The 25636-nt window shown below is 47.0% G+C and overlaps 1 protein-coding gene and 1 long non-coding RNA gene across 2 annotated transcripts in view; one reads left to right on the top strand and one right to left on the bottom strand.

The window, feature by feature from the left end:
- Positions 1-422: 422 nt before the first annotated feature.
- Positions 423-25636, bottom strand: part of LOC118560104 (protein NLRC3-like) — a 48254-nt gene continuing 23040 nt past the window's right edge. The window contains exons 3-4 of the mRNA XM_036130826.1: positions 19988-20161; positions 423-912 (exon numbers count right to left, since the gene is read on the bottom strand). Of these exons, the coding sequence (XP_035986719.1) occupies positions 423-912; positions 19988-20161 (664 nt within the window). The remainder of the gene's footprint in view (positions 913-19987; positions 20162-25636) is intronic.
- LOC118560105 lies at positions 20722-22876 on the top strand. The gene is made up of 2 exons (XR_004929074.1): positions 20722-22281; positions 22357-22876. It is a non-coding gene; the product is annotated as an uncharacterized LOC118560105 (long non-coding RNA).

Here is a 25636-nt window from a genome sequence, read left to right as displayed (position 1 = left end):
CCTTGGGGCCCGGTACTCTCTGACCTCCGGCTACCACCCGCAGACCAACGGTCAGACAGAGCAGATGAACCAGGAGCTGGAGACCGCCCTCCGTTGCCTCACCTCCCAGAACCCTACGGATTGGAACAAGTACCTCCCCTGGATTGAGTATGCCCATAACAGTCATGTTTCTACCACCACTGGACTCTCCCCCTTCGAGGTTTCCCTAGGTTATCAGCCCCCACTCCTACCCGACAACAACCAACAGATCGCCGTTCCCTCCGTCCACGAACACATCAGCCGTTGCAAACATTTCTGGACTCAGACCATCCAAGCCCTCCAAGACACCGCAGAGCAGAACCGTCGATTCCACCTACCACCCCGGTCAGCGAGTCTGGCTCTCCACCCGAGAACTTCCCTCCCGAGCTGCCTCCCGTAAGTTGTCACCCCGTTTCTCTGGACCCTATGAGATCACCTCCGTCATCAGCCCTACCACCGTCCGTCTCCGTCTCCCGTCCCACTCCCGTGTCCATCCCATGTTCCACGTCTCCCAGATCAAGCCAGTCACCTCCAGCCCATTGTGCCCTCCGGCCGAACCCCCTCCACCCTCCCAGGACCATCATGGTCGGCAGATCCTCCGGATCGTGGCCTCCCGTCCACGAGGTAGAGGTTTCCAATACCTCGTGGATTGGGTTGGTCGTGGTCCGGAGGAGCGGTCTTGGCTTCCTGGCTCTGCGATCCCGGATCGATCCCTCGTTGAGGATTTCCTCGCCTCTCGTCCCTCCACGTCTTCCTCCGGGTCGCCAGGTGGCGACCCTTGAGGGGGTGGTGTCAGGACTCAGCCAGCAGGGCCGTGTAGCTTGCTGCCAGCTCTGCTGCCTCAGACTCTTTCCACAGGTGTTCTGGGTTGACTGGTGGGCGGAGCCCACACACCTGCGGGCGGTTGAGCGGCATCGGGAGGCACTACTGAAACACCACGCAGACCGTTACCTGACGCTGCCTCCGCTGAGGCAGAATCCTCCCGTTACCTGGTTCTTAAATAAAACCTTTAAACTTCACCTGCTTCTCCCGAGTGTGCTTCTGCATGTGGGCAAAATACATAAAGCCAACCATGACACTACCAAACAGCAAATCTAAAACCCAGTTAGAAATCTGACCACTTATGCCAAGTTTTTCTAATTTAATTAATAATCCCTCTTTCCATAACATCTCATACACCTTTTCTATGTCAAAGAACACAGCTGTCACTATTTCTTTATTTGTTTGAGCTTTCCTTACTTCTGACTCCAGGCACAGAACTACATCAATCGTATTTCTCCCTTTACCAAAACCACTTTGAAAAGGACAGAATAAATGTTTACTTTCTAGAAAAGATGATATTCTGTTACAATTCTCTCCATAGTTTTCCCTAATTGAGATGTCAGAGCTGTAGGCCTATAGTTTGAAGGCTCTGCGGCATTTTTACCTGCTTCAACACAGGAATTATAACTGACTGTTTCCATGCTGCAGGAATAATCCCCGTCTCCCACATCAGATTAAAGTTTTAAAATAACAGTCAGAGATCTATCATTTAAATGTTTAAGCATTATATAACAAACTCCATCTTTTCCTGGTGTCTTCCTAACTAGAGCTTGTGTGTCTTTGCCCTGGATGAGCAAAGGCGTCCACTCCTAGAGGAGGATCCTCTTTCAGGCTCAGGGGGAACCACAGCGGACACTGAACGTTCTCTGGTGTGGAGAACAGGTCCACTGCTGGCCTGTAGAACCTGCTCCAGATCTGAGAGATCAGGTGGTGATGGAGGCTCCAGTCTCCCTCTGGACATGATGTGCGCTCCTCTGTCCAGGACAGCAGGGATGTAAACTGCTCTGATGGAGAGCAGATTGGTGCGTTTCCAGCACAGCAGCCGTCTGGCCACCTTCAGCAGCTGAGCTGAGCCACGCCCCCTTTATGCCACTGCAAAATGCTGTTGTCAGCTTCAGCACCTTTATGTGGAGAGACATGTGGTCTGACCACTTCTGTGCCACTACCTGGGACAGACACGTTGCTCCCAGCCTGACAGTGTCTGTGAACACCGGTAAGTGTGACGTAGGTCTGCTGAGGGGAACTCCCTCTGACACAGTGGGGGGTGGGGGGGTGGGGGGGGGGTTTCCCCAGTGGGCCAGGTGGGCTCCCACTGACGGAGGGACTGCAGTCATCCTCTGCCTCTTCTGGCCACAGGGTCTACGCGCAGGCAGGTGAAGCATCTCTGCAGGGAGGGGCCTCATATGAAGCAGAGCCAGCGGAAGCAGCAGGTGGGCCACTAACGTCATCCCCAGCAGCCGCATGACGGACAGAGCTGTCACTGTGTGGAGGTGTGACCCGGCGGAGCAGCGCTGACAGCGTCTGCTCTGGGCTCTCATGGTGGCCCAGTTTAGCTCCAGCCCAGAGAAACTAGCAGCTGGGACGGAGAACAGAACCTTTTAGCACTTTATGGAGAACCCAGTTCTGTCAGCTGTGGAGCCAGAGCTCTGGTCTGCACCGCCGCTTCTTCTCTGGACCGAGCCAGCAAGAGCAGGTGGTCCACATACAGACCCGGCTGCAGAAACAAATGAAAGGGGGGGGGGGGGGGGCATTCCATTTTTTTAGGGGGGCACACTTCTCTCCGGGTACTCCGGCTTCCTCCCACAGTCCAAAAACAAGACTGTTAGGTTAATTGGCTTCTCCAAATTGTCCTTAGGTGTGATTGTGTGTGCGAATGGTTGTTTGTCCTGTTTGTCTCTCTGTGTTACCCTGCGACAGACTGGCGACCTGTCAAGGGTGAACCCCGCCTCTCGCCCAGTGAATGCTGGAGATAGGCACCAGCAACCCCTGCGACCCCATGAGGGATTAAGCGGTTTGGAAAATGGATGGATGGATGGATGGATATATATATATATATATATATATATATATATATATATATATATATATATATAGATATATATATATATATATATATATATATATAGATATATATTGATATATATATATATATGCTTCAGGCTGAACAGTGGCTCTGTGACTACTGTAACGAACAAACAAATAGCAATAGTGTAGTCAGTGTTGCCAAATTAGGCAGGTTTCCAACTTTTGAACACATTGAGCTGGAAAACAAATTGCTTATGGGCAGACTGTAAAAAATTTCGGAAGCTGTTCATAACATTTGTTGGGCTTTTAGAAAGAATTACTAACAAAATATATCAAACTAGTCATTATCTATTTTTTAAATAAATTGAATCTGTCGATCTGACATCATCAATGAATAATAGTTATAATGAATAGTATTGAATGTTATGGTTTTAATGGCATCTGACATCCAAAAGGATCATTACCGCCATCTAGTGGTGCGCGCAGCGCAACCAGCTACCGTAACACATTTTCCCCCTCGGTAAAATCGGGGACATTTCCGGGGACAGCTGTAGCCGGGGACAGGTGGTTCAAAACGGGGACAGTCCCCGGAAATCGGGGACGTCTGGTCACCCTAGTCTTAACTCAAAAGTCCAGCATAAGTTACAAGCTAATAAATATGAGCGCTGGTGTAAGAGTGAAGTAACACTCTGACTGAAGTAACAATTCTGACTAGAAGAGGTTCTGTAATTACAGCAGCTATGAGAACAAGGAGCAGAACAGCTTGTGCTGCTAGCTGTCCTAGCTAACCCTGCTAGCATCAAAGTTTACTCCAGTTTAGACTTCAATGCTGACATTTCAAACAGAAATTAATAGCGCTCCTTCCAGCTCGCTCTCTGCTTCGTTGTCACTTCTTGTAATTGTTTGGTAATCAGACCAAATTTCCACCCCGCTCTACCGACACCAATGGTGACCACAGCTGAACCGTAGCGACGACTGAAGGCATGACTCGGTGTCCCGCCCCACTCCAGCTGTGATTGGCTAGCCTGTTGCCGTCAGTCGTTGATTTGATTGGTTAAATTGTATGATTGGCACATCAAAGATAGTACTACAAGGACGATGGCCACTCCGAGCTTTAAAAAAAAAAAGACAGCTTCCAATCCAGGGTGGGCACAGCTGGCTCACAGGGCGGGCACGGCCCCCCAATACCTGCCCATGCCGCTGGGTCTGTCCACATAAAAGAGGATTCTCATCCCTGCAGAGCGCAGCGGCATCTGGAGAACGTGCGTGGAACCAGAGAGGAACCCAACGGCAGGTTGTAGTGACAGGGAATCCCCTGGAAGGAGAAGCGCAGATACTTCCTGTGTTTGGGGATGATGGAACATGGAAGTAGTCCTTCAGATCTATGGAGGAGAACCAGTGGTTCCGGAGAACGTTCTCCAGCAGCTGTCTGACTGTCAGCATGTGGAACCGTCTCTCTGTGATCAGAACCAGTAAATAAAGGGAATAGAACCCCGTGGAGAACCCTGGAAATGACGTCTTTATCCAGGAGTTCCTGCAGTTAAGACAGGAGAGCAGCGCTCTGCTCTGTAGACGCTAGAACCGTCTCCATGACTCCTCTGAACTGTGGAGGAGGAGAGAGGAGGTGCAGCGCTCTGCTCTGGAGACGCTAGAACCGTCTCCATGACTCCTCTGAACCATGGAGGAGGAGAGAGGAGGTGCAGCGTGGAGCCTCTGCTGATCAGTCTGTGAGGAGGAGAGGAGGAGGAGAGGAGGAGGAGAGGAGAGAGGAGGAGGAGGAGAGTAGGAGGAGAGGAGGAAGAGAGGCAGAGGAGAGAAGGAGGAGAGAGGGAGGAGAGAAGGAGGAGGAAGAGGAGGAGAGAAGGAGGAGGAAGAGGAGGAGAGAAGGAGGAAGAGGAGCAGGAGAGAAGGAGGAGAGAGAGAGAGAGAGAGGAGAGGAGGAGAGAGGAGATGCAGCTTGGAGCCTCTGCTGACCAGTCTGTGAGGAGGAGAGGAGGAGGAGAGGACGAGGAGAGGTTAGGAGGAGAGAGGGAGGAGAAGAGGACGAGGAGAGAAGGTGGAGAGGAGGAGGGAAGGAGGAAAGATGGAGGAGAGGAGGAGGAGAGAAGGACGAGAAGAGAATGAGAAGATAAGGAGGGGAGGAGGAAGGAAGGACGAGAGGAGAAGGAGGAGAGAAGGAGGGGAGGAGGAGAGAAGAAGGAGAGGAGGAAGAGAGGAGGAGGAGGGAGAGAGGAGGGAGGGAGGAGAGAGGGAGTAGAGAGGGAGTAGAGACAGAGGAGAGAGGGAGTAAAGAAGGAGGAGAGAGGAGGTGCAGCATGGAGCCTCTGCTGATCAGTCTGTGAGGAGGAGAGAGGGAGGAGGCTGATGGAGGAGGCTGATGGAGGAGGCTGATGGAGGAGGCGGCTGATGGAGGAGGAGGCTGATGGAGGAGGAGGCTGAAGGAGGAGGAGGCTGATGGAGGAGGAGGCTGATGGAGGAGGAGGAGGCTGATGGAGGAGGCTGATGGAGGAGGCGGGTGATGGAGAAGGAGGCTGATGGAGGAGGCGGCTGATGGAGGAGGAGGAGGCTGATGGAGGAGGAGGCTGATGGAGGAGGCTGATGGAGGGGGAAGCTGAAGGAGGAGGAGGCTGATGGAGGAGGAGGCTGATGGAGGAGGAGGCTGATGGAGGAGCAGAGGGAGGGTCCAGGAGGTGTGGAGCGCCTGAACTCCTGACGCTGGCCACGGTGGTCCAAGCAGCCGGCAGACCAGCGAGGGACGCCGGCCCGGAGCGAGGCCTCACCAGGTCCTGAAGCATCTCTGACTCCTAGGCGTTCTTCTGGATCTTCTCCAGCGCCGCCGCCGTCCCGCCGCCGCGCACGTGCACTTTCTTAATTCTCTGTCTTTCTTTATATTATTCATCTGCTCCTCTCCTGCTGACCAGGAAATCACAAGCACGTCAGATGATGCTACCTGGGTCTTTGTATAACTATTCTTCTGAAGACATGCACTTTTCAACTTCTCACTTTCACCTATGATGAATGTAAAGTTTGTGTCATGGAATGTGCATGGAGCAGGCACCAGGGAAAAACAACTAAAGATCTCTAACCAGCTTACAAGATTAAAGGCAGATGTTGTCTTATTGCAAGAAACCCATAAATCAGATACAACTGTAAGTGATCTTAACTCACCTGAGTTCCCCAATGTGTTTGCTGCCTGCTACAACTCTAGACAGAGAGGAGTAGCAATTTTAATCCACAAAAACGTTAGTTTTAAAATATTAGACAAAATTATTGATCCCGAAGGTAGATTCATAATAATTAAAATATCTATTCATAATCAGAAATTATGTATTGTTAGTGTATATGGTCCAAATGTTGATGAACCCTCATTCTTCCACAAACTCTTCCACGCACTTTTAAAACACGGGGATTGTTCTCTAATTATTGGGGGTGACCTCAACTTTGGTCTAAATGAGGAAATAGACAGGCTGAATACTACAGGGACTCAGCGTAGTTGGCAGTCATTAAATATAGTCAAACAATACATGAGTGATTTTGGTCTTTGCCTTGCATGGCGTTCTCTTCATCCTAATAGTAAGCAATATACTTTTTTTTCAAATGTTCACCACTCGTATTCTCGTTTGGACTATTTCTTAATCAGCAGTTCGCTGCTGTCGGACGTTTCAGATGCTGTAATTCATCCTATCGCTATTAGTGATCATGCTCCTGTTACTTTAACCCTAACAAATAAAAAAATAACCCCACAAAACAAGAGCTGGAGATTTAATACATCGTTGCTTAAAGATGAAGAATTTAATAAATTTTTCAAAGAAGAGTGGGCTTCATACTTAGAACACAATGATCTGCCAGGCACTTCAGCATCTATACTTTGGGAAGCAGGGAAAGCAGTGATGAGAGGTAAAATAATTTCATTCTCATCTCACAAAAAGAAGTTGGAAAACAAGAAGATTCAGGAATTAGAAGAAAAACTTAAGTTACTAGAAACTTCCCTGGAAGAGGGAAAGTTGGGAAAAATCCGTAAAATAAAACTAGAATTAAACCAGTATATTGAAAAGCAAAACAAATTTCTAATAGAAAAACTTCGATTAGAAAATTTTGAACATGGCAATATGTCAGGAAGCTTCTTAGCTAATCAGTTAAAAATAAATAAAGAGAAAACGACTATATTTGCAGTTACAGATTCCAATGGGAATACATTACATGATCCAGAAAGTATAAATAACACCTTCCGTGATTTCTACAAAACTTTATACACATCACAGATAAATCCATCAGACAATGTCATCAAGCAGTTTCTGGATAAAATTACACTTCCTAAACTATCAGATAACCAAAGAACGACACTGGACTCACCGCTGACAACAGTTGAAGTTCAGGAAGCTTTAACAAGCATGCCCAATAAAAAGGCTCCAGGTCCAGACGGATTCCCTACTGAGTTTTATAAGGAGTTCTGGAGTATTCTGGCACCAACGTTTCACAGAATGTTGCAAGAAATTCAGGAAAATGGCAGATTTCCAGCTAATATGAACTCTGCCACCATCAGTCTTCTGCTTAAGCCAGGCAAAGATCCTATGTTGCCCACCAGCTATCGTCCCATATCCTTAATCAACGTGGATATTAAAATAATATGTAAAGCTTTTGCAAAACGATTAGATAAAGTCACTCCTTTCATAATCCACCCAGACCAAACTGGTTTTATCAGAGGAAGGCAGTCATCCACAAATACACGCAGATTACTTAATTTAATAGATTATTCCTACAGTACAAATAATAAAACTATTATAATGTCTTTAGATGCAGAAAAAGCATTTGATAGAGTAAACAGGAAATTTTTATTCGCTACTCTGCATAAATTTGGTTTTGGCAATTTTTTTTATAAATTGGTTAAAAATTTTATACAGCTCTCCTACAGCCTGTGTCAGGACAAATAATCAAACATCTTCCAGCTTTTGTCTCCAGAGGGGCACTAGGCAAGGATGCCCACTTTCCCCCTCACTTTTTGCCATTTTTATTGAACCTCTAGCAGCAACAATTAGACAAACAAAGGTTATTAAAGGTATAAAATGCATGAATATAGAGCATAAGATTAGTCTTTATGCTGATGATGTATTACTCTATCTTCAGCACTCAAACTCTTCCCTTTCTCAAGTAATTAGATTACTAGAATCCTTCTCAAAGGTTTCTGATTACTCTATAAACTGGTCTAAATCTACGGTACTGCCAATTAATTGCTCTTTCCAAAACCCCCTAGATTTACATTTGCGCTCAGGAAACATCACATATTTGGGTATCACTGTGTCGTCTAAACTTGCAGATTTAGTAAAATCTAATCACATCCCACTTTTAAAAAAGATAGAAGATGACCTGGATAGATGGAAATCGCTTCCAATTTCACTCATGGGTAGAGTAGCTTTGATTAAAATGATGGTCTTACCTAGAATTAATTACTTATTTTCAATGATCCCCAATAAACCATCATCTGACTGGTTTAAATCTCTAGACTCTTCAATCTCTAAATTTCTTTGGAAAGATAAACCGCCCCGTATCAGCTTAAAGACGCTACAGAAAACTAAAGACAGAGGGGGACTAGATTTGCCTAACTTCCATAAGTACTACTTGGCAAATAGACTACAATATATCACTAAATGGATAAAGCAAAATCCGTTAGACGAGCCCTGGATAGATATAGAACAGAAAATATGCAATAATATCATGATTTCAGATTTGCCGTTTATTAGCTCAAATATAAAACGGCATACATGCTTTAAAAATATCAATATCAGCTCTACTCTGACAGCATGGTGGGAGTTTCTTAAAATGACAAAGTCGTCACTTATCCCATGCAGTCGTACACCCATCTGGAACAACCCTGACATCCTACAAAATAATAATATGATAAACTTTACATACTGGAAGAACAAAGGTATTGAATATCTGGAACATTTACTTGATGGAACCGAGTTCATCAATTTTTCCAAACTAAATATGCAATATGGCATTAGTAAAAATATTTTTTTGGAATATGAACAACTTAAATCTATAATTAGAAAAAAATTTAAGCATATTAAAGGTGGTTTACAAATTCCAAGTAATATATTAGAGTTCCTAGATTTAAACCCCCCCAAACTACTGTCTAAATCATACAGGACACTGACTAAAATAGATGATTCAATATCTCTTCCTATTACGAAATGGGAAGAGGATCTATCAGTCAACTTTGAACAAGACTTCTGGGCTCAGATATGTCTAAGAACTTTCAAATTGACTAGTAACACCAACTTACAACTGATACAATACAAAATCCTTCACAGAGTACACTACACAGGACAAAGATTATTCAAGATGGGTCTGGCACAATCTAATATCTGTCCACACTGCATAGGCAATCATCCTGATAATTATATTCATGCGTTATGGTTATGCACACCAGTCCAGAGGTTCTGGACACAGATATGTAAGGACTTATCAAAGTGCTTGAGCTGTAAAATTACACCTTCCCCATCAGTTTGCTTGCTTGGTAATTTTGAGGAAAGCCCTCTGGGGAATAAAATAGTTTACATGGTTTTCACTGCACTATGTATCGCAAAGAAAACTATCCTCATGAATTGGAAAAGTAAGGAGAATCTCAGTATCAATCAATATAGAGATCTTTTGTTGGATCATATTAATCTTGAGACAGCATCTGCATCCACATCTGTTCGATCTCTTTGGGCTCCTTTGATTAGCACTATCACTTAGTGGAATGGGGGGCGGTGGGTTGCTTCCTGCAGGGCGCAGTGGCTGGGTGGAGGGGTTCCTGGGACTCTGGGGGCACTTGGAGTGGGGCGCTTGGTCGGTCTGACTCCAGGGTCTGTTGCCCCCATATGGGAGGAGCTTGGGAGGCCTACGGGTGGCCCACAGCACCGCTTGCGGCGCTCTTGGGGAGCTACGCGGGGACGGACGTGGGTTACTGACCTGGTAGCTGTGCTGTCGCTGGGTGGGTCCTGGGTGGGTCTGGGGGCCTGGGGTCCCTGGGGCGCACCGCCCTCGAGCGGGGGCCCCGGCGGTGCCTCGGGGGTTCCGGTTCCGGGTGGTGTGCCGCTTGGGGTCTGGGCCGGCGTGCGCCCGGGTGTCCGCCCCTGCACGGGGCCTCTGGTGCGCTGGGGGTCCTCAGGGCCTGTTGAGCTGGTAGGGGGGCATGGTCATTAACATCTCAGGGCAGATGCTCTTCCCCTTCTTTGGGTTGGCATTCTGCTAGTGGGGGGAGGGGAGGGAGGGGGAGTAGTGACTTACCCAGCCTGGATGTCTAGTGTCGAATGTATGGTGAGATGTTTGAATGTTAGTGTTGGGGAGGGTTTAAATCTACGGGTGGTGTGGGGGGGGGGGGGGGGGGGGGGGGGTTTGGTGGACGTTCTGGTGGGCTTGTGTCCGACCCCCTGTCCCGGTCCTGGTCCGTGTAGTCTCCCGGTGCGGGTCTCACCTGGGGGGTGGGGTTTGGGATGGCTCGTGCGGGCTGGCTGGCCAGGGTCCCCCATCTTATTAATTTATTTATTTAATTATATATTATTATTATTATTATTATTATTATTATTAATAATCTTTTTTTGGGGGGGGGGGGTTAAATACAGTAGGCATGGGGGGTGGGCCGGGGGGAGGTAGGGGTGTTGGTCCTGGTGGGTGGTTGGCTGGCGGGCCCTGCGGCCTCTCCCCGGCCCCCGGGCTATGGTGGTGCCGCTGGAGGGGCCCCTTTCTCCGGGTGGGGCTTTCGGGGAGCGGGGGTGCCTATTGGAGTCAGTAGGGGAGCTGGCTCCCTGGGTTGGCTCCCCAGTCCTTTGCTCCCCATCCCCGGACTCCTCCCTCTGCCTGCTCCATCACGCCGCCACACATGTAGGTCCTTGGGGAGAGGGCGTTACTGGAGGTTGCCACCTTTTGGTGACGTCCCTCTCCCCAATTTTATCATGCATTTTAGACACTTTCACTCCAAACATTTTCACAACGCACATCCATGTAGGCCACGATATGGGGGGGGGGTGGGGGGAAGACGTCTGGGAGGGGGGCTTATGTTGTGTGAGCCTCGCCCCGGGCGGCTCCCTTCACCCCCTCTCACATTTAGACATTGAGGGTTCTTCTGGGTAGTTGCTTGGAGGGGGGGCGCTGGCACCAGCTCCCTTCCGGAGGGGGGGTGGGCTGTGCCGTGCACCACCTTCGGTGCTCCCAGTTTTAAACACACCTGAGAACAACATGCAACAACACAACATCTGAGCGGGCGTAGGGAGGATCGGGGGTCTTTTGCACACCCCCGATCTCCGATCGCGGCACGGAGTCTGGGGCCTGGAGGAGGTGCGGGCCACTGGGTACGGGGTCTTGGCGGGGGGCTGTTGCGGCTGGCCGGCGGCTTACCGGATCTGGGGCTGACGCCTCTGCTCTCCCCAGGAAGGGATGGGGGGCAGGGGTGGCTAGGGTAAGGTCGGGGTGGGAGGGGGTTTATTAGGTATATAGTGGGTGATGGGGGGCTCTGGTCGGATGACCCGTACGGGTCATGTCGGCCCCCCCTCTTTGGGGGGCCTGGTCCGGGGGGCGCCTGGTCCGGGGGCGGGGCCGGGGGTCGGGCACAGGCAGTCGTATTGTTGAATTGTGGTGACCCCCCCCCCCCCACTTTTTGGTTTTTTGGATGTGAATGCTATGTGAGAATGTGTGTAAAGCGTCCTTTTTTTTATTTGTTTATTTTTTTATTTTTTTTATTTTTTTATTTTATTTATTTATTTTATTTATTTATTTATTTATTTATTTTTTGGTGTCTGTGTGTGGCGAGTGGGGCACAAGGGAGGGATGGTGTGAATGAGTGTTTTTTTTTTTTTTTTTTTTTTTTTTTCCAGGTTTGGGTTCGGTCCGCTCCCTCTCCCAAGATCATCTCAAGTCTCCGCTAGGTGCGGAGCCCATCCCCCCACGTCCTGCCCTCCTCCGCTGCGTTGGCGGGCGCCTTGATCCTCTGGCGCGTTGGCGGTCCTCGGGTTTGGGGCGGGTTCCCGGGTGGGCGCCGGCCCATTCCCGGCGGTGGCTTCGTGGGGCCTGGCCCCCCGGGGGGCGGCCGGGGCCCCTGCCGCGGGGGCGGGGCGCCCCTGGGGCCTCTGGCCCCCAGGGCCCATGGCCGGGACCACTTCAGCGGGGCCGGCTGCCGGCGGAGCCCACGGGCTCGTCCCCGCGGCTCTTGGGGGCGTCGGCATTGCGGTGGCTGGGGGATTTCCTCGGGGTCGTCTCTCCTCTTTCCTCAGGGGGGGGTTGTACATTTCCTGTGAAGGCCCCTCTCGGGCGCACTGCTTTGGGGGCCCCTTTAGGAGTCCGGGGTTATGGGTCCCCTGACCCCTGCCTATGTGCTCGGGGAAGGTGGGTCTTCGGTTCTCTACAATCACTATCAAGCCATTTCCTTCTGGATAATTTTCACCTAAACTAGTGCACTCTCACAATCTCCCACAGGTGCTGGGTCCCAGGTATTAAATGTTCACTTATATACAGAAAGGCTATAATTTATTTACTTTCTTTTACCTTTTTTTTTTTAGGTATCACATTACACATGTCAGCTTAAATAATAATACATATGATTTAGCAATGGTATCAAGGTGTTACACGATTGTATCTGTTGCTTTATGTCTGTTGGTTGTGCTGTTCTTTTTGTGTCTCTTTCCAGGTGATGGAGCAGACAGAGGAAGTTTTATCATTCTCTTCCTTTTATCTCTTCTTTCTTTCACCTCTTCTTTCTCTTTTTTTTTTTTCTCTTCTTGTTTTTCTTTTACTCTCCTACTTTCCCATTGTAGTGTCCATATAATTTGAAATTCTCCCTGCAGGAATCACAATAAAGCTATTTACACGCACAAATCAAGCGGAGCATTATGGCAAAAGCTGTTTGCTCCACTTGTGAAAGTAAAATCTGTCGAGCTCTATTTGGCATTAAGATATCAATTTTTATTGCCACATTGCTAGACAGGACACTGGGAAAAAAAAGAAAAAAAAAAAAAAAAAAAAAGAAGGCCCTTCTCCGCTCGCAGCGCGGGCTCCATCCACAGTGTGGCGCCCGGGGGTAGGGTCGCGAACCGTACTCAGGCGGGGGGGGGGCCGTACAGCCCGCGGCGGGCGGGAGGGGAAAAACGGGAAAGGTTCACGCATTGGCCGAACCCGCGCGTCCGTCGAAGTGGCGCGATTTTGGGAGGGGCCAGGCGGCCGAAACGTGGACCGGCCGTACAGGACCCACAGATTCCCTTTGCCGCTGGCGTCGGGCCTTCGGCGCCACCAACCTGTCGGAGCGGGGATGGCGCCAGCGTGGCAGGGGGCGGGCAGGAAAAAACGGGAAAGGTTCACGCATTGGCCGAGCCCGCACGTCCGTCAAAGTGGCGCATTTTTGGGAGGGCCAAGCGTCCGAAACGTGGACCGGCCGTACAGGACCCATAGACTCCCTTTGCCGCTGGCGTCAGGCCAGAACTAAAAAAAATACGCCACTTATTTTAATATAATGTTAAAATTATTATTTAACCCGTTTGCAAATATAGCTTCCAGACCCCTAATGTGAAATAAAAAAAAAAAAAAAAAATGTATCTCCCACTTCCAGGCTGGGGTTTCAGTCAGAGACCTCCCCCCAGGAAGAGTGCGTCTCGCTGGGTAAGAGTGCTGGAACGATGACCCTCCTGCTGGAGCTCTGACATGCATCAGGCAACATCTCTAAATGTTTGGTAGGACAGGTTATAGTTTGTAACAGTGGTAGCCACATGCTGAACTTCATAAGACAATGTTATATTTATTAAAAATAACCTACCGCGATATGTACACTTCAGATGTACGGCATATAATGCCGTACACTTTAGATGTACGGCAGCTACCGTGTTATGTACACTTTAGATGTACGGCAGCTACCGTGTTATGTACACTTTAGATGTACGGCAGCTACCGCATTATGTACACTTTAGATGTACGCCAGCTACCGCGTTATGTACACTTTAGATGTACGCCAGCTACCGCATTATGTACACTCAATATGTACGGCAGCTACCGCGTTATGTACATTTAAGACCTCAAAAAAAACCGCCACTTTTTAAAAGATTATGTTCAAATTATTATTTAACCCGTTTGCAAATATAGCTTTCAGACCCCTAATGTGAATAAAAAAAAAATTACTCTCCCACTTCCAGGCTGGGGGTGTCTCAGTCAGAGATCTCTCCCCAGGAAGAGTTCCTCTCACTGGGCTAGAGTGCTTGACTGGACCCCCCCTTCTGGAAGTCTGCCTTGCCATAGGCACAATTAGAGCTACTCCTGTTGAATTCGTATCCACCCCATGCTGGAGACAGAACATAATGAGAAATGTGGCACTAAAGAAACCAGGGACCATAGTTAAATGCCTACCAGGGGCCAGAACAGGCGACATAGAATCCTACCTAAAACTACTGGCTAAGGATAAGCGTAAATACCGCAAAATTGTTATTCACGCTGGCGGTAATGACACCCGGTCACGCCGATCAGAGGTCACCAAAGTTGGTGTTGCTTCGGTTTGTGAGTTTGCTAAAACTATGTCGGACTCTGTAATTTTCTCTGGTCCCCTGCCTGATCTGACCAGTGATGACATGTTTAGCCGCATGTCATCATTCAACCGCTGGTTGTCTAGGTGGTGTCCAGAAAACGACGTGGGCTACATTGATAACTGGAGAACTTTCTGGGGAAAACCTGGTCTGATCCGGAGAGACGGCATCCATCCTACTTTGGATGGTGCAGCTCTTCTTTCTAGGAATCTGGCCGGATTTATTAGTTCTCCTAAATGCTGACAACCCAGGGTCCAGACCAGGAAGCAGAGCCGTAGTTTAACACACCTCTCTGCAGCTTCTGTACTGTTACCCACCCATTATCCTATTGAGACGGTGTCTTTCCCACGGCCAAAACTTAATAGATCAAAAACTGATCTAAAAGGAACAAATCATAAAAACCTAATAAAAATCAATATGGTTCACCTTGAACCTAAAAATAAAATAATTAAATGTGGTCTATTAAATATAAGGTCTCTCCCTCCAAAGACTTTGTTAGTTAATGAATTGATTTCTGATAATCAGATTGATTTGTTTTGTCTCACAGAAACCTGGCTACAAGAGGACTACGTTAGTATAAATGAGTCAACCCCCTCCAGTTATTCAAATTTCCACATTCCCAGATCTGTGGGAAGAGGAGGAGGAGTGGCAACTATCTTTCAGTCTGATTTATTAATTAGTCCCAGGCCAACTAATAATTACAGTTCTTTTGAACATTTAACCCTCAGTTTCCCTCATCCAAACTGCAAAGCAATAAAACCTCTTCTGTTTGTTGTTTTGTATCGTCCACCAGGCCCTTACACTCAGTTTTTGGATGAGTTGTCAGATTTCTTATCTGATTTGGTGTTAAATACTGATAAGGTTATTATAGTGGGTGATTTTAACATCCATGTTGACACTGAATGTGATAACCTTAGTGTAGCCTTTAAAACTATCCTAGATTCAATTGGTTTTGTTCAAAATGTGCATAAACCGACGCACTCTCGGCTCCATACTTTAGACCTTGTTCTGACATATGGCATTGATTGTGAAGAATTAACAGTATTCTCTCACAACCCTGTCCTGTCTGATCATTTTTTAATAACATTTGAGTTTAATCTAACTGAATTCTCCACCCCCAAAAGAGGGTTCCATTATAGTAGATTTTTATCGGATAATGCTGTATCAAAACTTAAAGAGTCTGTCCCCTTCTTAATATCCTCAGTATTGCAGAAATGCCCTGTAGATGGCAGCATTGCTGTTTCTTCCCATTCACAAATCGATACCTTTGCTAACAATGTGACTTCCTCATTGCGTTCTGCATTAGACAATGTAGCTCCCTTGAAAAAGAAGGTGATTATTCACAGGAAGCTGGCTCCTTGGTTTAATTCAGAGCTGCGTTCCTTGAAGCACAATGTTAGGAAATTGGAGAGAAAATGGCGCTCTACACACCAAGAGGAATCCTACTTAATCTGGAGGGACAGACTATTGTTGTATAACAAGACCCTCCGCAGAGTTAGAGTAGCATATTTTTCATCATTAATTGAAGAGAATAAAAATAATCCTAGATTTCTCTTTAGTACAGTTGCCAAACTTACCCAGAGCCACAGCTCTGTTGATCCATCCATTCCCTTAGCTCTTAGTAGTAATGATTTTATGGGATTCTTCATAAATAAAATTGATGCCATTAAAAATAAAATAATTGGCATCCTCCCAAACATGATTACCTCGTCCTCAGTAAGTGAGGCAGCATTGGAGGAATCTTTAGAATCTGCGCAGTGTTTGAACTGTTTAGAAGCAGTAGAGCTTTCTGAGCTATCTAAAATTTTAGCTTCATCTAAACCTTCTACCTGTATGTTAGACCCAATCCCAACCAAGTTGTTTAAGGAGATATTCCCTTTGATCAGTGGCACTATTTTAGACATGATTAATCTATCCTTAGTAAATGGATATGTACCACAGGTTTTGAAAGTAGCTGTTATTAAACCTTTACTTAAGAAACCTTCTCTTGATCAAGATGAGTTAGTAAATTACAGACCTATATCTAATCTTCTTTTCTTATCTAAAATTCTTGAGAAAGTAGTTGCTAATCAACTTTGTAAACATTTACAAAGTAATGACCTACTTGAGGAGTTTCAGTCAGGCTTCAGAGCTCATCATAGCACTGAAACAGCTCTGGTGAAGGTCACTAATGATATTCTCATGGCCTCAGATAATGGACTTGTGTCTATACTTGTCCTGTTAGATCTCAGTGCTGCGTTTGATACAGTTGATCACAATATTCTCCTACAAAGACTTGAACATACTGTAGGGATTAAGGGGAAAGCATTAGGCTGGTTTAAATCTTATCTGTCAGACAGATTCCAATTTGTTCATGTTAATAATAAATCTTCCTCAAACTCTAGGGTCACCTGTGGAGTACCACAGGGTTCAGTCCTTGGACCAATTCTCTTTACTATATATATGCTTCCGATAGGCAAAATTATCAGACAGCATGGGATTAATTTCCACTGTTATGCTGATGATACTCAGCTATATTTATCCATAAATCCTGATGAATCCAATCAATTACTTCGACTGCAGTCATGTCTTGATGACATCAAAAGCTGGATGACTTTAAATTTCCTGCATCTAAATTCTGACAAGACCGAAGTTTTAATCTTTGGGCCAGAGTTCTCAAAAAATAAACTTCTTAACCAATCACTTAATCTGGGTGGCATTAACCTGGCCTCTGGTAATAAAGTAAAAAATCTTGGTGTTATTTTTGACCAAGACATGTCATTTAAATCCCATATTAAACAGGTTTCCAGAGTTTCCTTTTTTCACCTCCGGAATATCGCCAAAATTAGAAACATTCTGTCCAGGAGTGATGCTGAAAAACTGGTCCATGCATTTGTTACTTCAAGGCTGGACTATTGTAATTCTTTACTATCAGGAAGTCCACAAAATGCAGTTCAAAGCCTTCAGCTGATCCAAAATGCTGCAGCAAGAGTTCTGATGAAAATCAACAAGAGGGATCATATTTCTCCAATTTTAACTTCCCTTCATTGGCTTCCTGTTAAATCAAGAATAGAATTTAAAATTCTTCTTCTAACGTATAAAGCCCTTAATAATCAAGCTCCATCATATATCAGAGCTCTGATTACCCCGTATGTTCCTAACAGAGCACTTCGCTCTCAGACTGCAGGTCTGCTGGTGGTTCCCAGAGTCTCTAAAAGTAGAATGGGAGGCAGATCCTTTAGCTATCAGGCTCCTCTCCTGTGGAACCAACTCCCAGTTTTGGTCCGTGAGGCAGACACCCTGTCTACTTTAAGACTAGGCTTAAAACTTTTCTTTTTGACAAAAATTATAACTAGTGACTCATGTTACTCTCAGCTACCTTTATAGTTTTACTGCTATAGGCTTAGGTTACTGGAGTATATCAGGATCTAATTTCTCACTATATTGAGTTCTACTGTTCTTCAATTATGCATTATGTGTTGTCATTTCTGCTTTAACTTTCTGTTCTCTCTCTTTTCTCTTCATAGTAGGTACACCTGGTCTGGCGTTCTGTTAACTGTGACATCATCCAGAGAAGACGGCTCACCTGCTATTACCATCTAATGTAGAACAGATTACTAGATCAATGTGTGCTTCTGTGCTTTTTTGTTTCTCTTGTTGTGTCTCTGTTCTGTCTTCTGTAACCCCAGTCGGTCGAGGCAGATGACCGTTCATACTGAGCCCGGTTCTGCCGGAGGTTTTTTTTCCCGTTAATGGGTGGTTTTTCTTCCCACTGTCGCTTCATGCTTGCTCAGTATGAGGGATTGCAGCAAAGCCATGTACAATGCAGATGACTCTTCCTGTGGCTCTACGGTTCCCCAGGAGTGAATGCTGCTTGTCGGGACTTTGATGCAATCAACTGGTTTCCTTATATAGGAAATTTTTGACCAATCTGTATAATCTGACCCAATCTGTATAATATGATTGAACTTGACTTTGTAAAGTGCCTTGAGATGACATGTTTCATGATTTGGCGCTATATAAATAAAATTGAATTGAATTGAATTGAATTGAACTCAAAAATAATACGCCAATTATTTTAATATAATGTTAAAACTATTATTTAACCCGTTTGCAAATATAGCTTCCAGACCCCTAATGTGAAATAAAAAAAAAAAAATGTAATCTCCCACTTCCAGGATGGGGGTGTCTCAGTCAGAGACCTCACCCCAGGAAGAGTGCCTCTCGCTGGGCTAGAGTGCTTGACTGGACCCCCCCTTCTGGAAGTCTGCCTTACCATAGGCACAATTTGAGCTACTCCTGTTGATTTCATATCCACCCCATGCTGGAGACAGAACTCAAAAAAAATACGGCACTTATTTTAATATAATGTTAAAACTATTATTTAACCCGTTTGCAAATATAGCTTCCAGACCCCTAATGAGAGGAATCCTCATGCAGGTTGGCTGTAATTCACCACTTCACCATCTGCATCTCCAGTTTCCCCGTCTCCAAAATGAGCGTACGCCTGGGTCAGAGCTGGTATGAGGACCACACATTTTCCCCTCAAGTTCATTTTTAGAGATCCTAACTTCTGGTGGAAAGTGGCGTACGCACATTTCAGCTCCATTTAGTGTGAGCAAGCTTTCTAAATGACAGCCCTGCTGACTTCAGCTCTTCACCTCTGTCAGATCCACCAGCAGCTCCACCAATACAAACTCAGCTTCTGCAGCCAAATTATTCAAGTTTCACAGAAAACAAACAAGTCAGCAGCAACTGTGGAGCAAATATGAACAAATGGAGATTAATGCAGATAAATTAACTATTTTAATGATTCCACAGCCATAAAAACATGATGTCATGGAGAATATTTCATGTAAACTGACTTTAGGAGCTGAAGCTCCCAGAAGCAGAACCTGGTACTGTGACATGTTGTGTCTGAGTGTTTTAGTCAGTAGAATCCTTGCAGAGCTTCTAAAAGTGCTGAAGCATCAATCAGGGATTATAGATTTCAGGAGCTGAAATTCACTTTTCTAAACTGGCTTGAATCCCCTCTGAGCCGCTTCACATGAGGGGCATTTATACACACTGGGGGTCCCAATGCTGTCCGCTTCAGACCTGAGATCAGGGCTCAGACTCAGTTACACAGAGAGACATTAAAAACTGGCTCCAAGTCCAGGAACAAACTCAGCAAAGATTTATTACAATAGAAGATCTGAACTTTGGTTTTCAGCTGAATTAGATCCACTTATTCAATTATTTTAAAATCATCCTGTAGAAAATGGAGAAAAACTGACCTGATGAAGGTTAAAAGAGATTAAAAACCTTCAAATAAATGAAACATCACTATTTTATTTCTTCTCTCTTCCTCTTCCTCAGTTCTGGATAAAAGCTGCAACTCTAAACTGAAATTCAGCTCATTGTTTCATGTTTTCTGCTGATTATTGAATAAATCCTGACAGAAAGTTAGAAAAAGAAAGAAACTTTAACTGGAGCAAAGCAGTGAAGAAGAAAGCAGACTCTACAATGAAGATCCTCGGTGTGGATCAGTAGAATATTCGCCAGATGTCTGCAGTTTAGTGTCAACACATCACAGATATCAGAACTAAAACATGGAGTCTGACCTCAATGTCTGTAGTTTGCAGAGGGGATTCTGGAGGAAACCACAGAGCTCCTTCACTCCAGCATCTTTCAGGACGTTTCCACTCAGGTCTAGTTCTGTCAGATGGGACGGGTTGGACTTCAGCGCAGAGAACAGAGACGCCCAGCTGATCTCTGACAAATTGAAGCTCTGCAATCTGAATAAAGAATGAAAGATGTGAGCTGAAGCCACCAGGATGCAGGTTAAAGCTGAAACATGAACAAATAAATGATCAAATGTAGAAAATGAATGTCCCTGAATGTAAAAGTCCCAGAAACATGATGAACTGATGTCTGATATGTGATCCAGTAGAACTGATTTAAAGAGTTAAAGCTAGCAGAACCAGAACATGTTATCATGACGTGTGAAGGTCCAGATCAAGGTGTGGTTCTCAGCAGTGGCAGCTGGTGATGAAGATGTTCTGGGCTTAGGGTTGGGGGGGCACTAGAGCTTGGAGATTAGCAGCCAACAATAAACTCTGCTTCTCTTTCTACAATCTGTATAATATGATTGAACTTGACTTTGTAAAGTGCCTTGAGATGACATGTTTCATGATTTGGCACTATATAAATAAAATTGAATTGAATTGAACTTGAACATAAATCGATCCATGATCACTTGCTGCTGCTGGATATTTACGTCTGATGGCTCTGGCGTCTGTTTAAAATGCTGCTGTCTTCTAGTCTGGCTCAGGGTTCTGCTAGAACAGTGGTTCTCAGAGCCACAATGTTCTAAACATGGATCATTTAACAGTTTCAGCTCATATTGTTCTGGATTCATCTTCAAGCTAAATCAGCAGCCTGCATGGAGGCTTTTCTCTAAGGAAACATGGCGTTTGGTTAAAGTTCTGCTCCTTCAGTCCCTGATCACTGAACATTGGTCCCATGTTCTGCTGCTGGCCTCACATGTTCTCCATCATCCTGGCTCAGTTGTTCTCAGTGGGTCTCTGTGTGTCTGGTGGCTCATTGTGAGAACTAAAACCTACCATGAGGAGACTTTCTCCACCTGCGGCCCTCAGCTGTGGATCAGCCTTCCTGAAGACCTGAGGGCAGCTCAGAGCTTTGGACTAAATAAGAATCATCTGCATTTTTCAGCACATCTTTGGAAACCAATGAAATGTGTCCTCTGCATTTAACCCGTCCCTCAGGGAGCAGTGGGCTGCCACTGGGTGGTGCCCCGGAGCATTCTGGCTCTAAGGGTCTTGCTCAGGGACCCAGGGCAGGAGCCTGTGGGATTTGAACCAGCAAACTTGCAGTGCAAACGTGGACTACAGATCTATGCATGGTATTAGGTTTTAGGACTAAACACTGAACACTGGAATAATGAGGCACAGACTAAATCATCACCATTTGACACAAGTTATAAAGTGTTAACACCCCCCTCCCCCCTTTATTTAGGAAAATGATAAGGCGAATAAAATAAATGTACTTTAGGACCTTTAAATAAAGACAAGTAACAAGCACTGCTCTGCATACAACAGCAAAATAAAGACCCTCAGGGTGTCAATCTGAGATCCCAGTTTAATAGTATTTGCTTAAATGCTTATTAATTAAAGCTAAAGCCGGTAAAACCCAAGCTAACCCTACGTTGCAGGCCTGTTTCTATGCTGTGAACATGGAGACCAAACTCAGTGGTGGCTTCACTCAAAGAGCAAATAATAAACTAAAAATGAACCTTGGTCCAGATGAATAAAAACGCTAACAGAAACGCTCTGCTCTGTGACTACTGTGAGGGACAGAGCCAACCAGACCCCATGGACTCCTTTCCTGGCCTGATCCTGGATCCTGGTTTCCTGGAACAAAGTGGACCTCTGCTCTCCAGCCTGGACCCACAGAAGATGGTTTTATCCACTATGGACCAGAAAACTGTTTATGGAGTCTGTTCTAAAGTAATGACTCAAAGACACCTCACCCACAGAGCCCCATCATCTGTAAATAAAGATTTCCCTTTACTACCATCTATCTCATCAGAAATGTCATTTATCATTATATTAAAAAGAACTGGGCTACACACACTGCCTTGTGGGCTACTATTCTCAACAATATATCTAGTAGAGAAAGCAGCCCCAACTCTAACTTCTATTTCTCTACCTGTCAGGACTCAGCCAGCAGGGCCGTGCAGCTTGCTGCCGGCTCTGCTGCCTCAGACTCTTTCCACAGGTGTTCTGGGTTGACTGGTGGGCGGAGCCCACACACCTGCGGGCGGTTGAGCGGCATCGGGAGGCACTACTTAAACACCACGCAGACAGCGAGAGGATGCCAGAGTGTTACCGTTGTGGTATGCAGACAAGCCTTGGCCTCTCGTTCTCCCTGTTTCTTAGAGGAACTAATTACTCACCTCTGTGTCTCCCAGGTACCTCCTCGTGTCAGCTCTCTTCCTCTCGTGACCCTGTGAAGTCTCTCGTGGCAGGAGCTCCAAGCATCGTCATCTTCCGTCTGGTGTTGGTCTCTCCTGCAAGCCACCGGGTTCCTCCTGAGTCGGTTCCCCTCCCCTGGAACCCAGCCATCTCCGGAAAGTCACCTGGTTCCTCTCGCTGTCCTGGACATCTGGATTTCCCGGTGCTGCTCGGACCCAACCCCACCTTCAACCCACTGGTCTCCCGGACACCTGTGGCCACCATCGTACGGCTAGCGCTGAGTCCCCACCGCTTCCTCCCCGGTCGGCCTTCCGTCCATTAAGTGGTAAGCTTGCGTCTTACAGCAGATCCAGCTCAGTCAGACCAGTTCCTCTCCACGTTTCCCCAGTTAACCTCTGTCTCGTTCTTCCCCAGTGATCGACCCGGTTTCCTGCTCCCTGACCGTTACCTGACGCTGCCTCCGCTGAGGCAGAATCCTCCCGTTACCTGGTTCTTAAATAAAACCTTTAAACTTCACCTGCTTCTCCCGAGTGTGCTTCTGCATGTGGGCAAAATACATAAAGCCAACCATGACAGAAGAACACTCTGGCCAAACTAATCCCACAGGCACACTCGGGCAGGCTTTAGCTGCACAACAGGACCGTATTAAAGGTTTAGAATCTACAGTGTTCGGGCTACACGACCAGCTCCAGAATTTAACCACACAGATGAACCAGCTCTTAGGTATGGTTAGCACTAGCTGACAACCGGTTGCTTCCGCGTCACCAGACCCCGCCTCCCAGCCTTCGTCACCTCCACCACCGGAGTCTGGGCATGATACGTCATCACCTTCTCCGGAGAAATACTCCGGAGAGACTAGTGAATGTGGTGGTTTCCTGTTCCAGTGTTCCCTAGTCTTTAATCGCTCACCTCAGACTTTCTCCCAAGATCACATTAAGATCTCGTACGTTCTCCGGTTATTAACGGGCAGAGCACTTAGATGGGCCGAAGCCCATTTCGTTAGTTGCCAGCAGTTCAACTGCACTTTCGATGAGTTTGTTTCAGAGTTTCGTTCTGTGTTCGCCGCCGAGTCAGATGAGTCCCAAGACGCTCAGCGGCTTCTCACCTTACGTCAGCGGGGTAGACGGGTGGCGGATTATGTTATTGATTTCTGCACTGCAGCGGCAGCAGCGGGCTGGGAGCAACGAGCTTTAAAATCAGTTTTCCTTCAGTCCCTAGATGAATCTTTAAAGAATGAACTGGCGCGTGTAGAACAGCCAGACTCAGTCAAGGAATGCATAGCTCTGGCTGTGCGTTTAGATAACCGGTTACGAGCGCGTGGGAGAAGCCGCCCAGCATTTCCGCCGTTAGTCCGGCCGGCTCCTATCGAGCGGACCCCCGCTCGTTCCGCCGAATCCACTGCGCCACCTCCTTCGTCACCCGAACCAATGCAGCTGGGGCGTGTTAGACTCACGCCAGACGAAAGGCAGCAGTGTATGAGTTCTAGACTCTGCATTTATTGTGCCTCGCCCGAACATTTCATTAAGAACTGTCCGGAGCGGCCAAAAGAGCCGGTCCGTCGGCTGTAGAGGAGGCTCCGGCGGACCATATTGAGACCTTCCCATCATCTCCTCCTCGTTTGTGTTTACCCGCTGCCGTCGTTTCTGGTCTGGAGACTTTCAAGGTGTCAGCTCTAATCGATTGCGGTTGTGATTTTAACCTGATTGACCCCTCGTTAGTCCAGCAAGCTAATTTAAGAACAGTGGCGCTCGAGCTGCCTCTCCAGGTTTCTGTTTTAAATGGGGATGGCCTGTCCCGTATCACGCACCGCACGTTACCCTTTGAGTTGCTGGTATCGGGAAATCACCGTGAACGGGTCACGTTTTTAATCTTTCCCGTTAAGCAGGCCCGTTTGGTGCTCGGATTCCCGTGGTTACAGCATCATAACCCCCAGATTAACTGGACGGACCGTCGGATTGAATCATGGTCACCCAGTTGTCATGCCAGTTGCTTAAAATCAGCAGCACCTACCTACAGCAACCTCCTCCACACCTACCTGCGTCCAGGTTGATCCCGAGGTGTTAAAATTAGTTCCTCCCGATTACCACGACCTTGGACAGGTTTTCAGTAAGGCACAGGCCAGCTCGCTTCCGCCGCACCGTCCCTATGACTGTGCGATTGACCTCTTACCTGGTGCTCCGTTACCATCTAGCCGCCTATATAACATCTCGCAGAACGAGCGCCAGGCACTCGAGAGTTACATTAAAGAGTCATTATCAGCAGGACTCATCCGTGCCTCATCTTCTCCCCTAGGGGCAGGTTTCTTTTTCGTTGATAAGAAGGACGGTTCCCTTCGCCCGTGCATTGACTACAGAGGTTTAAACGCGATCACAGTTAAAAATAAGTATCCACTCCCTCTCCTTTCATCCGCACTTGAGCCAGTACAGTCAGCCACCATCTTTACTAAGCTGGATCTACGCAATGCTTATCACTTGGTGCGGATCCGCCGGGGAGATGAGTGGAAGACGGCGTTTAAAACTCCACTCGGTCATTTTGTGTATCTAGTTATGCCATTCGGCTTATGCAACGCCCCCCGCAGTCTTTCAGTCCCTAGTCAATGACGTCCTCCGTGACTTCCTGAACCAATTCGTGTTTGTTTACCTCGATGACATTTTAATCTACTCCCGCAGTCCCTCCGAGCACCTGAAGCATGTCCGCCTCGTCCTCCAGCGTCTACTGGAAAATAAACTGTTTGTCAAAGCCGAAAAGTGCGAGTTCCACAAGCCCTCTGTTTCATTCCTTGGTCTCATCCTGGAAGGAGGGCGGGTCCGGTCTGATCCGGAGAAGATTTGAGCCGTGCTCGACTGGCCTGTACCCAGCACCCGTAAGGACCTACAGAAATTTTTGGGATTTGCAAACTTTTATCGTCGTTTCATCTGCGGGTACAGCCAGATAGCTGCCCCCCTCCATGCACTAACTTCCACCAAAGTCGCCTTCATCTGGAATCCCGAAGCCCAGTCAGCCTTCACCAGCCTCAAGAACCGATTCTCCAACGCCCCGATCCTGATCTACCCAGATCGAACTAAACAGTTCGTGGTTGAGATTGACGCCTCTGATACAGGGGTAGGCGCCGTGCAGTCCCAGGTGTCCGGGGAGGATCAAAAGCTCCACCCGTGCGCCTTCTTCTCCAGGCGGCTGTCTCCAGCAGAAAGGAATTACGATGTCAGAGACAGAGAGCTCTTAGCCATCAAGCTCGCCCTGGAGGAGTGGCATCACTGGTTGGAGGGGTCCGAGCAG

The sequence above is a fragment of the Fundulus heteroclitus genome, unplaced genomic scaffold (genome assembly GCF_011125445.2).
Source record: "Fundulus heteroclitus isolate FHET01 unplaced genomic scaffold, MU-UCD_Fhet_4.1 scaffold_387, whole genome shotgun sequence".
Taxonomy (NCBI): domain Eukaryota; kingdom Metazoa; phylum Chordata; class Actinopteri; order Cyprinodontiformes; family Fundulidae; genus Fundulus; species Fundulus heteroclitus.
The sequence above is the reverse complement of the archived record's forward strand: the minus strand, read 5'-3'. Positions and strand labels throughout refer to the sequence as shown.